The 15,167-nt window shown below is 47.0% G+C and overlaps 1 protein-coding gene and 1 pseudogene across 1 annotated transcript; both read right to left on the minus strand.

Moving 5' to 3' along the window:
- Positions 1 to 2,373: 2,373 nt before the first annotated feature.
- On the minus strand, positions 2,374 to 3,335 carry LOC137159827 (olfactory receptor 52K1-like; annotated as a pseudogene).
- Positions 3,336 to 10,314: 6,979 nt separating this feature from the next.
- On the minus strand, positions 10,315 to 11,277 carry LOC137159826 (olfactory receptor 52K1-like). Its single transcript, XM_067558285.1, has one exon. The coding sequence runs from the start codon at positions 11,275 to 11,277 to the stop codon at positions 10,315 to 10,317; it is 963 nt and encodes a 320-aa protein (XP_067414386.1).
- Between the last annotated feature and the right edge of the window lie 3,890 nt (positions 11,278 to 15,167).

Below are 15,167 nucleotides of genomic sequence, written 5' to 3' on the forward strand. Positions count from 1 at the left end.
AGGAGAAGATGCCATCTTGTACATAAGTCACCTTTCCTCAGTCTTGCATCACTAACGTGAAGTTGGTGTAAGTGGTTAGTGGGCAAAAAAAGGGGCATTTTTAAGCTGTTGTATCTCTGTGTATCCGAATTTTTACTAAGATTCATAAAAATGTTGAGTTACAAGTCACTTTACCAAAGTAAATGAAATTTACAGTAAAGAGAAGCAAAGGCCGGTAGGGTGGTAACTCTTGATAACTGTTTCAGTACATCTCAGGGATGTGTCTTCACCCAATATTTTTAGTCACGTGTGACTCTTCTTTCATGAATATTGTGGTCACATTTGCCTTTTGACCAGTTTGTTTGTACACTTATAACCTACAATTTTCAATAATTATATTTACAATTAGAGACTTCTTTCAAATGCTTTACATCAGGCAGAAATCACATGAACATTTATAACATTCTTCCAAACATCATATAAAGAAAACGACTATAAATGGTTAGAAGTACAGTAGAACTTGTAAAACTACATTCCAGGATGGTGTAAACAGATGGGGACATCATAGAGGTTTTATTGCTAGAGAGGTATCATCTTAGTCAAACGCATTAGAGAGACACCGAGTCACTGGTTGAAATCAGAGGTTTCCTAAAGAGTTTATTTAACTAGCTTAAATCTTCATTTCTTTAACCAAGCAAGTAAAAGTGTTCACGTGAGGCATAACCCTGGAGATATAAGACAGCAGCATTTTTATGAATCTTAGGCAGAGAGCCTGGAAGCAAGCGTACTTACATTTCAAACATTCGGATACACAGAGATACAAGAAGCGTTTGGTAACATGGCTTGTTTAAATATTTGATGAGTATTCTCTCTGCCCCTTCCTTTTGGAGACTTGTGATGTTTTTCCTATTCTTTTTACTCTCTAATATAATATAAAATAAAATTTGTTTTATGAGACCACATTTTACTCCTTAGTTCTGGAAATAAACCAAAGCTCAGATCTCACATTATTTTAGTCTTATACACCTGGCTCCCTGAGCTGTTAGGGCCCCCACTTCAAAACAGAACAAATACATATATTTTCAATATTAAGATAAGAAATTTTCCACCTCACTCCTCCCCACACTCCTAATATGCAGACAGACTTGAAATGAACTGATTCTCCTGACTTTGATCGCATATGTCAGGTCCAGCCTACAAACTTTTGTTGGCACAGTATTCCAGAGAGAGAGTAGTGTGAAATACACACAACCCTGACAGATGGCAGCTGTGCCAGGAAATCCCCTTGTGTAGACACAACTACATCAGCAAAAGAGTCCTTTTGACAATACAGCTTATATCATTTGGGGAGGAGGTTGACCTATACCAACAAAATATCTCCTTATGCTGCTATAAGCTGATTTCCTTTGGAAGGTTCTGTTGGTCTAGCAACGCCGGCAAACCCTTTCTTGTTTAGCCTGTTGTAATATGTGGCCTGATCCTGACAGATGGAGACCAGTGACTTCCCACTGGAGCCAATAAGAATTGTGGGAGTTCATCACACCAAAGGACAAGCCCCTCACACAGTTCTTACCCAGATTTTTGACCCTTCTGAATGAAAGGTGATAAAAAGTGTTCCTAATTCATATTCATCACCAACATGATCCCATTGCAGTCACAGGACGGACTTCCACTGACCTAGAGAGACAAGCTGTGGGAGGCAACATCTTTTATTGGTCCAGTTTCTGTTGGTGAAAGACACGCACTGTTGAGATAGACAGAGCACTTCTTCAGGTCACTGACGTTGTAAGAACTGGGCTGGGCCCTAGCTACACTAAAAATTAGGTGCTGAATGGTATTGAAGTGTAGTGAATGGACAGAGAATGGGATAGGAAACTGGCTACTAGAGAAACACCATGTCACATGCATTGCAAGCCATGAAATCGTCTCATTAAAATGGAAATAATCTCACTGTTATGGAGGCAGCAGAGCTTAGAGAACAGAGCACTGGACTGGGATGACAGAGAACTGGGATTAGTTGATAGCTCAGTCACTGGGCTACTGGATGATGTTAAGCAAATCACTTCTCCTTCCTACGTGCAAGGAGTGAGCAAGTCTAGCCCTCTTGCTAGTAATACACAAATGAGGCAGGACCACAGCCAAGTACAACTTCCATGTTGGCCAGCACAGCTCAGGGGGAGCCCGGAGACTGTATGCTGCACCCCTGAAAGGTGATGGAATTCCCACTCCAGCATGCCCAACCTCTTCACTACATAGTATGTTGAGAACTTTAAAATTGTCCAGGATGCAAGATGCTGCAGAAACGTACATCTGCATTAACTCTCCTGACATGTTTAGAGGGGTGGGGAAAATGCTGATGGGTTTCCAATTCCTAGATTCCACACAAAGTTCAGCCTAGAAGATTTTCCCTCGGAACAGGATAAGCATTCTGTCGCGAATCTGTTTGGTTTTCACACCGTACACAATGGGGTTCATCATGGGAGGAAATACAAAGTAGACAGTGGCCATCAGGATGTGTATGTGAGGAGCGACTTGGTGGCCAAATCTGTGAATTACTGAGGTTAAAACCACTGGAGTGTAAACCATGAAGATGGCACAAAGGTGGGAAACACAGGTGCCAAAAGCCGTCAGCTGCTCTGCCCTGGAGGCCAGGCTTAACACAGTTCTTAGGATCCTCACATATGACAGCGTGATCAGCGTCAGATCCAGCCCCACAACGAAGATAGTTGTGAAGATCCCATAGATGCTATTGATCCAGGTGCTGGCACAGGCCAGCTTCACCACTGCCATGTGCTCACAGTAGCAATGGGAGATGACGTGGGACTGGCAGAAGGGAAGCCTCTGAGGAGGAAGAGCAGAACAATCACTATGAGAACAGCCCGGGTCAAAGCCGCCAGCCCCATCTTTGCTATCACTGAATTGGTCAGGATGCTGGTGTACCTCAGGGGGTTGCAGATGGCCACATACCTGTCATAGGCCATGGCCAGCAGCACACCAGACTCTATGTCAAAGAATGAGTGAAGGAAAAACATCTGCACCAGGCAGGCATTAAAGCTGATCTCCCTGGAATTAAACCAGAAGATGCTCAGTGTCTTTGGAATGGTGGTTGTGGATAAAACCAGGTCAACGATGGCCAGCATAGCGAGGAAATAGTACATGGGCTTATGCAAGGAGGGCTCTGTCTTGATAAAATACAGGAGGGTGCAGTTTCCTAGAAGGGCCACAGTGAACATTGAGCAGAAGGGGATGGAGATCCAGAGGTGCATGGCTTCCAGCCCCGGGATGCCGCTCAGAAAGAACACTGATGGATCAGAGTCTGTGCTGTTGGAATCTGACAGGTTGTCTTGTTGTGGCATCTTTTGCAAGTCTCACAGCAGTGTCTGTCCTTTCAATAAAACACAACACATGGAATAAACAGACCATGTAAATTAGATACAATTCCTGTAAATTTGATACAAATCAAGAACAGGGTGGAGAAAGAGAACAGGGAAATATTATTTAATCTCTCACAACACACAAGATTGGGTCACAGGCAAGATGGATGGGCATATCAGGTGGGTCCCCCAGGGATCAGTTGTGGGTCCGGTTCTGTTCAATATCTTCATCAGTGATGTTGGTAATGACATAGAGAGAACACTGATAAAGTTTGTGGATAATACCAAACTGGGAGGGGTTGCAAGTACTTTGGAGGATAGGATTAAGATTCAAAATGACCTAGACAAACTGAAGAAATGATCTACAGAAAATAGGATGAAATTCAAGAAGGACAAATGCAAAGTACTCCACTTGGAAGGAACAATCGGCTGCACACGTACAAAATGAGACATGGCTGCCCAGGGAAGAGCACTCTGGAAAGGGATCTGGGGGATATAATGGATCACAAGCTAAATATGAGTCAACCAGGTAACACCGTTGCAAAAAAAAAAAAAAAAAAAAAGGCAAACATCATTCTGGATTGTATTAGCAGGAGTATTGTAAGGAAGACATGAGTAGTAATTCTTCTGCTCTACTGTGCACTGATTAAGCCTCAACTGAAGTACTGTGTCCAGTTCTGGGTGCAACATTTCGGGAAAGATGTGGACAAACTCCAGAGAAGAACAAGAAAAATTATTAAAGGTCTAGAAAATATGATCTATGAGGGAAGATTGAAAAAATGGGGTTTGTTCAATCTGGAGAAGGCTGAGAGGGGACATGATAAAAGTTTTCAAGTACATACAAGGTTGTTACAAGGAGTAGGAAGGTAAATTGTTCTCATTAACCTCTGAGGCTAAGATAAAAAGTGTGGAATCAAAGAAATAAGCATTACATTTATTAATAGAATGCTTGGCCTGAAACTGGTCATGGAAGGCCTGGCCTGAAGTTGTAGCCTGAAACTGAAATAGAAGCCCCAGGCTAAACCATTAACAGAAGGCCTCAACTGAAATTAGGATAAAGATGTTAAAGTCCCACAAGAGGTCTCTGAACCACACCCGAGAGGCAAGTTCTCTGTTGAGCCTTAAGTCTTATTGAAGTCTGTGAACAGACTTCACCTGTTTGATAAGTACCAGTACTTGTCCCTTTGTCTTACCGGCCCCACAGAGACTCACACCATTGTATACTCAAGTGACTCATTGGGCGTCTCTGGGAGGGCGTCTGGTGTGCCCACTATGCATTGTGATTGTCTACCCTGTTAAGTATAAACTGTTAATCAAATTCCACTATATGATCTATGTGTAAATGAACCTAAGCAACCCCTATATAAGTCTTTTGTATCTGGTAGTCAGGTGAAGTACATTTGCCCAGCATCCAGACATGCTGCTTGACTTCCCTATAGGCACCTGGGTTTTCCCTATGGCTATAGTATTCCCCATAGCTATGGTTATGTGATTGTGTGTGTCACAATTAAAGCTGCACCCGATCCAACTCTAAAATGTAGCAGTGTGATTCTTTTCCACGACAAAAGCAATAGGATTAAATTGCAGCAAGGACAGTTTAGTTGGACATTAGGAAAAACTTCCTGTCAGGGTAGTTAAGCGCTGAAATAAATTACCAAGAGAGGTTGTAGAATCTCTGTCATTGGTGATTTTTAAGAGCAGGTTAAACAAACACCTGTCAGGGGTGGCCTAGAAAATACTTAATCCTGCCACAAGTGCAGGGGACTGGACTAGATGATCTCTCAAAGTCCCTTCCAGTCCTACAATTCTAGGACTCTCTGATAAGACCTAGGGGTCACCCAATGAAATTAACAGGCATCAGGATTAAAACAAACTAAGACAGCACTTCTTCACGCAACGCACAGTCAACCTGTGGAGCTCATTACCGGGGGATGTTGTGAATGCCAAAACTCTATGTGGGTTCAAAAGAGAATTAAACAAGTTCTTGGAGGACAGGTACATCGGTGGTTATTAGCCAAGATGATCAGGGATGCAACCCTGTGGTGTAACTACTCTGTGTAACTCTGTGTTACTCTACCTGCCTAAGCAGAGCATCACTGTCTACACTACTATTTATACCCATGCCAGATGGGCATGCAGGGTCTGTCCTCTACATGCTGCCATAAAAGTAGGCATACCTTCAGTTCCAGGAGCAAAGAGGGGAAAACATTACAAGATGCAACATCCCAGATTTATCTAAAGTTCTAGGAAAAATTTTAGCTCTTTCCTGAAATGAAAAAAATTGTGATAACATAGTTATAGATTTATAGATTTTTAAGGCAAGAAGGAACCAACCATTATGATCATCTAATCAGGCCTTTTGAATACCACAGGCCACAGAATATTACCAAGTGCATCAAATGAATCAAGCCCAAAGCATCAAGTCTTCATGTAAAGACTTGAAGTGATGGCGACCCAGCCAGATACCTAAATATGTTATTCCAAGTGTTACTTTGCCTTGTTCTAGCAATGTGCGTCTTGTTTCTAGTCTGAATTTCCCTAGTATCATTGCCAGCCATTGCCAGCCATTCGTCTGCTAGATTAAAGATCTTTCTACAGTCAGAAACCTCTTCCAATGTGTGGACTTAAAGACTGAGGTCAAGACACCTTTAGCTTTCCTTTCGATAAACTGAATGGACTGAGCTTCTTTAGCCTCTGGCTATCAGCCACCTTTTCCAGATCTGAAATAATTCTTGTAGCTCTTTTCCCAACCCCTTTCAATTTGTCAGCAAGCTTTTTGAAGTATAGACACTGGATCTAGAACAACGTCCTGTTATGCTCATTCCCAGCCTCACACCTCTCTATTTCAGCTCGATAATCTGCTATTTAATACATTTCAGGAAGGCATTTGCTCTCTTCACCACCACTGGGACCTCATGTAGAGTTGGTTACATTGTATGACCTCAAATTCCTTTTTGAGTCAGTGCTTCCCAAAACATTGTACCTCATCCTGTGAGTGGGATCTACATTCTAGGGTCCTAGATGTGTGATTTTGCATTTAGTTGTAATCAACTGCATGTTGTCCAAGTGAGCCCACTTCAGGATGGATTTATCGTTCTATAGGACTGCCCTGTCCTAATAACTATTTGCCAAACTACCAAACTCTCTGTGATCACCAAAGATTATCAGCACAGTTTTTAGATTTATTTCCAAATTACAGACGAGATTGTTGAATAGCCGCAGGCCTCGTATCAGCAACAGAAAGTTTCACTAGTGGCAGTATGACCCCCTCCCCCAACATATATTCCTCCAGACTGAAATCTCTCATGATAACACAGATACAGCACATGGAGCCTCTCACAGCGCATTTCTACAAGGGCAGAGAACTAAGGCTAGCTGTGTAACTCTAACACCCCGGATTGTTTCAAGAAATGGTTTCTTGGCATAGATTTGTTTTTATTCTTTGTTGGAATTAAATAGTTCACTTCTAAATGACCAACCTCATTCTGTTCTCACTTATACAGGTGAAAATCCAGAATCATTCCAGTTTTACACCAGTGTGGCTGACAGCGCATTTGTCCTTAAGCTTCCAATTTCTTGAAAAATCTCCTATTAAGAAGGATTCTTGATTAATTTGAATACAAACTACCCCAGCTCACCTGAACTCTGTGTCTTCTTCACCCTCAGCAAACGCTGCAGTCATACATAAACTGCATGACTCTGCACTCAGCCAGGATTGACTGGGGAAGAGTATTTATACCTTCTAATGACACCTTTATTGATTTATATTTTTTGTATTTATTTTCTATTTATACCTTCTAATAATCCCTCAAGGGAGTTCAGAGACTTGGGTCATTAGAGCGGTACATTCGCTTTCGAGCCTAGGGAGTTACAGCAAGTGGATGAATGCAGATTAACCCATGTCTTTCCTCCTGTGCGGGTGTTAATCTCTACATCTACATGAAAACGTTTGGGCCAGACCCTCAACAGGAGGATACAAGTGTGGCCCATGTTGCATATGTCCACAAACATGATGTGAATCCCCCCCAAATGATGTGTGCACCAGGAGATTTACACTCCTAAACTGAGCAGGTGCAAAAATGTGCACACACTGTGCAGAATGTCACCCTGTGTGTTTAAGGCTCTGCTTGGACTTGAATATGAAAACAACTGAACATTGGTTTGGGAAAGAGATAGATAATTACATAAACAGCCTCTTTTATCCAGACGAATCCCCCAAACCTCATTCCAGACAAACCCACTCCAGACATGCCATCAGCTCTGGTGTGGAACAAAAGCAGGAACACTACACAACTGCAGCTGCTACCACTTCCCCGTTGGGTAGGAACAACGGCCCCCTATTCCAGGCATACTTTGATTTCTATATTGGGGGGCAGCCTCAGCCACATCAATGGGGCCACACAAGGGGGGGCAAATTCTGCATCTGCCTGAGGCTTGCAGGTCTGAGCCTGCTGCTGAGCCTGCACCTGCCCCAGTGTTTCTTCGGGTCTTCCACAGGGACTCGGTGAGTGGGGGGATTTAGCCATGTCCACCGCTTGGCTAATAAGCAGTGGTCTGCATTCAGGGGGGTCTTTGAAATCACGGCTGGAATCGCCCAAACTCCAGAGGCCAAGGCAGGGCCACCCCACTCCCGTGCGTGCCTTTCCTGTCGACTCAGAGCCACGCCGCGCTCAGTCACAAGGTGCTACCAGAACCTCCCTGAGCAGCAGCTGGACAGAGCTGAGCCAGTCCAATGACCTCAGAGGCTGGGCGAGCTGGGAGCTGTGCCCTGTGGGGAGAGGCAGGAGCGACAGCTGGGCGCTGCAGGGAGGGGCCGCTTCTTTCCGGGAGGGGGCATTGAGGGTAAAGGGGGGTCCTGCCTGGAGGAGGTTGTGACTTGAGCTGCTCGGGGTGCGCCTGTACCTTTAAATTGTGTCCCTCCATTACCAACGCACACAGTGTGACAGTGCCCCCTTCACCTCGACCACCAGGCAGGCGAACCATCATCCCCTTGGGCTGACCAAATGGGAAATCAGGCACGCAGCCAGGCCTCTCCAGGCTGCCACGCGTCCCTCAGCGAGAGGGGCCCGGCGGGGCGTGCGCGGCCCCTCAACTCAGCAGGGACCAGGCCAGCGAGAGGGTGAAGGGGCCAGGCAGGTGCCACAGCAGCCCCCTCCCCCCCCAACACCCTCCACCTCAGCTGCCTGCTGAGTGCCTTCACCTCTCACCCGGCAGCCCTGCCCCCGTCACTGACCCAGCACCGGGGGCTCCTCACAGGCACCCCTGCCTGGGAACGAGGGAAGCGCTTGGGGGTGCCCGTGCCGGGCAGAGGCAGGTGCCTGGGCCAGGCCTGGCTGTTACTTATGATGGTCCCAACCATGGCATTGTGCAGGCAGGAAGAAAGTGGAACAGTGGAGCCCCCGTCTTTGAGGGAGCCACAGGGCCGATACTCCAGGGGTCCTACGGCCATGGATCTTGGGGGGCAGCAGCTCAGAGTGGAAACAGCCGTGAACCCCCCAGCCTCCTCCAGCCATCCTGGGAGCCACCACCTCTCGGGGCAGGCCCCTTCTCCTCGCACACTGCCCGGCGGTTCCGCTTTGCCCTCTGCCACCTTCCGAGTCTGCCGGGTCCGTCCAGCCCTAAGTGGGGGCCATTGACAACCACCACTCTGCCAGCCAGTGGCTGGCAGCCGACTCTTGGCATGATACTCCTCGCTGCTGTCCACTTCCCTCTCAGACATGTCGGCGTCATTGGAAGGGGGAATGTATAGGGGAGGACCTGCCCGGGGAAGGCCTTGACTTGAGTGGTTTGGTGGACAACCATACCTTTACATTGTGCTCCCCACTATCAATGTACACAGTCTTAGGGGACACTGTCTCTCATGTCACCCCTCAAACTCCACCCATGCTTCACTTGCACTATGGGGAAAGGGTCTCTGCCGGGGTGGGGAGGACCATGATGCACATGGCTGGGCTCTGCTCATTCACAACATTCTTATGAGGGTATAAGCTGCATTTCCTTTAGAAGGTGCTGCTGGTATAGCTATGCCAGCAAAGTCTTTCTAGTGTAGCCCACCCCAATTTGTGGCCTCATCCTGACAGTTGGGGACCCATGAACTCCCACTGCAGCCAGTAAGAACTGTGGGAGTTGGTCACATCTGAGCACTAGCCCCATAGTTCTTACACAGTTCTGTGATGCATTCTGGGTGAAAGGTGGTAAAACATGTTCCTAATTCATACTCATCACCGATATGATCCCATGGCAATGATAGGATGGACTTCCACTGACATAGAAAGACAAGCTGTGGGAGGCAAAATCTTTTATTGGCCCAATTTCTTTTGATGAAAGACACGAGCTGTCGATCTAGCCAGAGTTGTTCTTCAGGTCACTGACTTCATAAGAATTGGGCTGGGCCCTAGCTACACCAAAAATTAGATGCTGAATGATATTGAAGTGAAGTGGGATGGACAGAGAATGGGGTAGGAAACTGGTTACTAGAGAAACACCATGTCACAAGCATTGCAAGCCATGAAATCATCTCATTAAAACTGAAATAATCTCATTGTCATGGAAGCAGCAGGGCTTAGTGGATAGATCACTGGACTGGGATGAAAGAGACCTGGGCTGCTGGATGACATTACACAAGTCACTTTGCCTCCCCACATGCAAGGAGCGAGCAAGTCTAGCCCTCTTGCTATTGTCGGACAAATGAGGCAGGACCACAGACAAGTTCAACTTCCCAGTTAACCCAAACAGCTCAGGGAGACACCAGGGACTGTATGCTGCACAACTGCAATGGAGAGGGAGTTCCCACTCCTGCATACCCAGACTCTTCACTCCATAATATGTGAAGAGCTTTAAAAATGTCCAGAGTGCAAGATGCTGCAGTTAGGTACGTCTCCACTATCTCTGCTGACGTGTTTAGGGGGGTAGGGATATTGATGAAGGGTTTCCCAGGACTAGACTCTACACTATGTTCAGCCTAAACGTTTTTCCCTCGGAATAGGAGACGCACTCTGTCACGAATCTGTTTCGTTTTCACACCGTACACAATGGGGTTCATCATGGGCGGAAAGATGAAGTAGAAAATGGCCATCAGGATGTGTATGTGAGGGGCGACTTGGTGGCCAGACCTGTGAATTATTGAGGTTAGAACCAGTGGGGTATAAACCATTAAGATGGCACAAAGGTGGGAAACACACGTGTTGAAAGCCTTCAGCTGTTCTTCCTTGGATGCCAGGCTTAACACAGTCCTTAGGATCCTCACGTATGACAGGACGATGAACGTGAGATCCAGGCCCACAATGAAGAGAGTTACGAAGATCCCATAGATGCTATTGATCCTGGTGTCGGCACAGGCCAGCTTCACCACTGCCATGTGCTCGCAGTAGCAATGGGAGATGACATGGGACTGGCAAAAGGGCAGCCTCCTAAGGAGGAAGAGAAGAGGGACCATTATAAGAACAGCCCGGGCCAAACCTGCCAGTCCGATCTTTGCTATCACTGAATTGGTCAGGATGGTGGCGTACCTCAGGGGGTTGCAGATGGCCACATACCTGTCAAAGGCCATGGCCACCAGGACACCAGACTCCATGATGGAGAATGAGTGAAGGAAAAACATCTGCACTAGGCAGGCATTAAAGCTGATCTCTCTGAAATTAAACCAGAAGATGCTCAGTAATTTCGGCATGGTAGTTGTGGATAAAACCAAGTCGATGACAGCCAGCATGGCGAGGAAATAATACATGGGCTTCTGGAGGGAGGCCTCTGTCTTGATAACACACAAGAGGGTGCAATTCCCCAGAAGGGCCACAGTGAACATCGAGCAGAAGGGGATGGAGATCCAGAGGTGCATGGCTTCCAGCCCCAGGATGCCGCTCAGGAAGAACACTGACATATCAGAGCCTGCGCTGTTGGAATCTGACAGGTTGTCTTGTTGTGGCATCTTTTGCAAGTCTCACAGCAATTTCTGTCCTTTCAAGAAAACACAACACCTGGAATAAAAAGACCCTGTGAATTAGATACATAGTAAGGGCCAGTCAGCTCTGGAACAAGGAGAGGGACCTACTGTTCAGTTCATCAGAACCCTCTGTTTATGTCAGGGACGAATGTGTCTTAGACCTAAATTATGTTGATCTCACCCTAAACCCACTAAAGTTGGTGGAAATAATTCCATTAACATCACTAGGCTTTGGACTGGGGCCTTTTTATCCAGGCCTTTTGTTTAGAGGACTTGCTAATGGTTACAGCAGAGAGAGGGCTGGAAAAGCGATGGGCTTTGCAGCACTCCCTGTGTTGTGCAAAGGCTCCCCTACCAGAGTCAGTTTGCCACTAGCCTCTTTCCCCTTTAGCCCACAGCTCAGGTACCTCTGCTGATCGCAACAGCATTGGAATCATTAATGCATTGCTGGAAGATGATCAGGCTGGAGCTTATCACTGCAATGGCTAAGGGTTCTGGCAGAAAAGAGGCAGCAAAACTCTAAATGGTAAATATGGGAGCACTGCTTGGTGTGCAAAGAGCTATTTAGGGTGTATATTTTTAAGCTCTGGCATGCCAGTGCTCTGCTTGGCTAAGAAGAGCCTCACCATCTACACTGCTATTTATTCCTGAGCTAGCTTTGGTGTGCAGGGTCTGGACTCTACACGCCGCTGTAAAGGCAGACATACTCTCAGTTCCTGGAGTAAAGAGAGGAAAATATTACAAGATGCTACAACCCAGATTAATCCAATTTGTAGAAAATGTTTTAGTTCTTTTATAAACTGAAAAAAAAATGCAATCAAATAATTATAGATTCACAGATTTTTATGCAAGAAGAAGAAGAATCTAATCAGGCCTCCTGAATACCACAGGTCATAGAATGTCACCAAGTGATTTGTGCAAGAAGCCCATAACAGACTGTGATCAAGTCACCCTTAACATTCTCTTGGATAAACTAAATAGACTGAGCTTTCTTAGTCTATGGCTGTAAGCCACGTTTTCCAGATTTGAAATAATTCTTGTAGTTCTTTTTTCCAACTCATTTCAACTTGTCAACAAGCTTTTTCAAGTGTGGACATTGGACCTAGAAGCAGTGTCCAGTAATGGTCTCTCCCAGCTGGACACCTCTCCATTCCAGCTCAATAATCTCCTGCTTATACATTCAAGAATGGCATTTGCTTTCCTCACCACCACTAGGACCTCATGTGCAGTTGCTTACACATCATGACCTCAAGTTCATTTTTGATTACACATTATGACTCCAAGTTCTTTTTTGAGTCAGTGCTTTCTAAAACATATTCCTCCATCCTGTAAGTGGGATTTACATTCTAGGGTCCCAGCTGTATGGTCTTGCATTGAGTTGTAATCAGCTGCATGATGTTCAAGTGACCCCAGTCGAGCAAGCCATTGAGATCGCTCTCTAGGAATGCCTTGTCCTAATCATTATTCACCACTCTGCCGAACTCTGTGTCATTACCGAAGATTATCAGCACAGATTTTAGATTTACTTCCAAATCACTGATGAGATTGTCGAATAGCCCCAGGCCTCGTATCAGCAACAGAAGGATTTACTAGCGGCATTATGAGACCCTCAACATATATTCCCCCCGACTGAAATTTCCCATGGTGACACAGATACAGCACAAAGAGCATCTCATGATGTACTTGTAGAAGGGGAGAGAATAAGGATGGGTGCGTAACTCCAACACCCCGGATTTTTTCAAAAAGTGGATTCTTAGTATATATTTGTTTTTGGTTTTTTGATAGAATTAAACAGTTCACTTCTAAATGACCAAACTAACTCTGCTCTCGCTTCTGCAGGTGTAAATCCAGAATCGTTCCAATTTTACACCAGCACGGCTGACAGCAGATTTGTGCTAAGCTTTTCAATTGCTTGCAAAATCTCCTAGTTAAAAAGATCCTTGATTAATTTGAATGCAAACTACCCCAGCTCACCTGAACTCTGTGTCTTCCTCACACTCTGCAAATGCTGCAGTCATCCACAGACTGCACGACTCTCCACTCGGCGTGATCAGCTGGATGAGAGTATTTATGCCTTCTAATGACACCTTGCTGACTTTATTCCCCTGATGGGAGTTCAGAAACTTGGGTCATTATAGCGGTTCATTTGCCTTGGAGCCTAGGGAGTCTCAGTAAGTGTTGATTGTATATTAACCCATGACTTTCCTCCTCTGTGGGTGTTAATCTCAACATCTACATGAAAACGTGTGGGCCAAACCCTCAACAGGGCGTATGCAAGTGTGGGTCATATTACACGTGTCCACAGAAAGGGTACAAATCTCCTCTAATAATGCGTGCACCAGGGGATTTACATGACTTAAGTGAGCAGGTGCAAAAATGCACTCATGCTGTGCAGAACCTCACCCTGTGTGTCTAGGGTTCTGCTTGGGCTTGAATATGAACACAACTGAGCATTTGTTTGGGAAAGAGATGGGTAATTACATATACTGCCTCTTTTATCCAGAACAATCCCCCAAACCTCATTCCAGACAGACCCACTCACCCACTGCAGCCATGCCATCCGCTCTGGGGTGGAACATAAGCAACAACACTACACAGTTGCCACTGTTACCACTTCCCCTTTGGGCAGACAGCTCTAGCCATACTAAAAGGGCCATGCATGTAGGTGGAAATTCTGCATCTGCCCCAGGCTTGCAGGGCTTGGCCTGCCCCGGTGATTGTTCGAGTCTTGAACATGGACATGGGGAGTGGGGGGGATTTAATCAGAGCCATGGATTGGCCAATGTTCTGGGTTCCGCAGCCAGGGGGCCATTGAAAGTATGGCTGGAAATCACCCAGCCTCCAGGGGCTCAGTGTGGGTCTCCCACTCCCGCACGTGGGTTTCCTGTTGACTAGGACTGCTCTGCATTCAGTCAGATGGTGCTGCAGGGCCCCTCCCAGCACAGCAGCTGGCTGGAGCTGAGCCAGTCCAGTGACCTCAGAGGCCAGACCGAGCTGCTGCGAGCTGCGTCTTGTGGTGAGAGGCAGGAGTGACAGCTGGGCGCTGCAGGGAGGGGTCACTGCTGTCAAGGAGGAAAGACTGAAGTTGAGGGTGGGGAGTCCTGCCCGGGAGAGACTGTGACTCCAATTGTTCTGGAGCCAGTCAGATCTCTAAATTATTCCCCCCCACACCATCAACGCACTCAGTGTGATTCTGCCCCCTTCCACCTCGCTCACCAGGCAGGCGAGCCATTGTCCACTCAGGCTGACCAAATGGGAAATTAGGCACACAGCCAGGCCTCCCCGGGCTGCTACAAGGACCGGGCCAGAGAGAGGGGGAAGGGGCCAGGCAGGTGCCACAGCAGCCCCCGCCCACACCCTCCACCCCAGAAGCCCACTGCCTTCACCTCTCACCCGGCAGCCCTTCCTCTGTCGCCCACCCAGCACCTGGGGCTCCTCCCAGGCACCCCTGCCCGGGAACGAGGGAAGCGCTCGGGGGCACCCGTGCAGTGGAGAGGCAGGCACTTGGTCAGGCCTGGCTGCTACTTATGATGGTCCCAATCACAGTGTTGTCCAGGTGGGATGGAGCGTCACTGCTGAGCCCCGGTCCTTGGGGGGGGGGAACGGAACTGATTCTCCAGGGGGCCCGACAGCCTTGGATCGCGGAGTGCGGCAGCTCGGAGCAGGAACAGCCGGAAACCCTCCGGCTGCCCTGGGAATCGCACCTCTCATGACAGGCCCCTTCTCCTCATCCACTGTCCGATGGCTCTGCTTTGCCCTCTGCCACCCTCCTAGGGCGCTGGGCTCCTCTGGCCTTAAGCAGGGGCTATCGACAGCTACCACTCTGCCAGTGGGGGAGGGTGGCGGTTGACTCTCAGCAGGACCACTCGATACTC

The sequence above is a fragment of the Emydura macquarii genome, unplaced genomic scaffold, assembly GCF_026122565.2.
Source record: "Emydura macquarii macquarii isolate MOO-44397 ecotype Brisbane River unplaced genomic scaffold, CSIRO-AGI_Emac_v2 contig_1946, whole genome shotgun sequence".
Taxonomy (NCBI): Eukaryota; Metazoa; Chordata; order Testudines; family Chelidae; genus Emydura; species Emydura macquarii.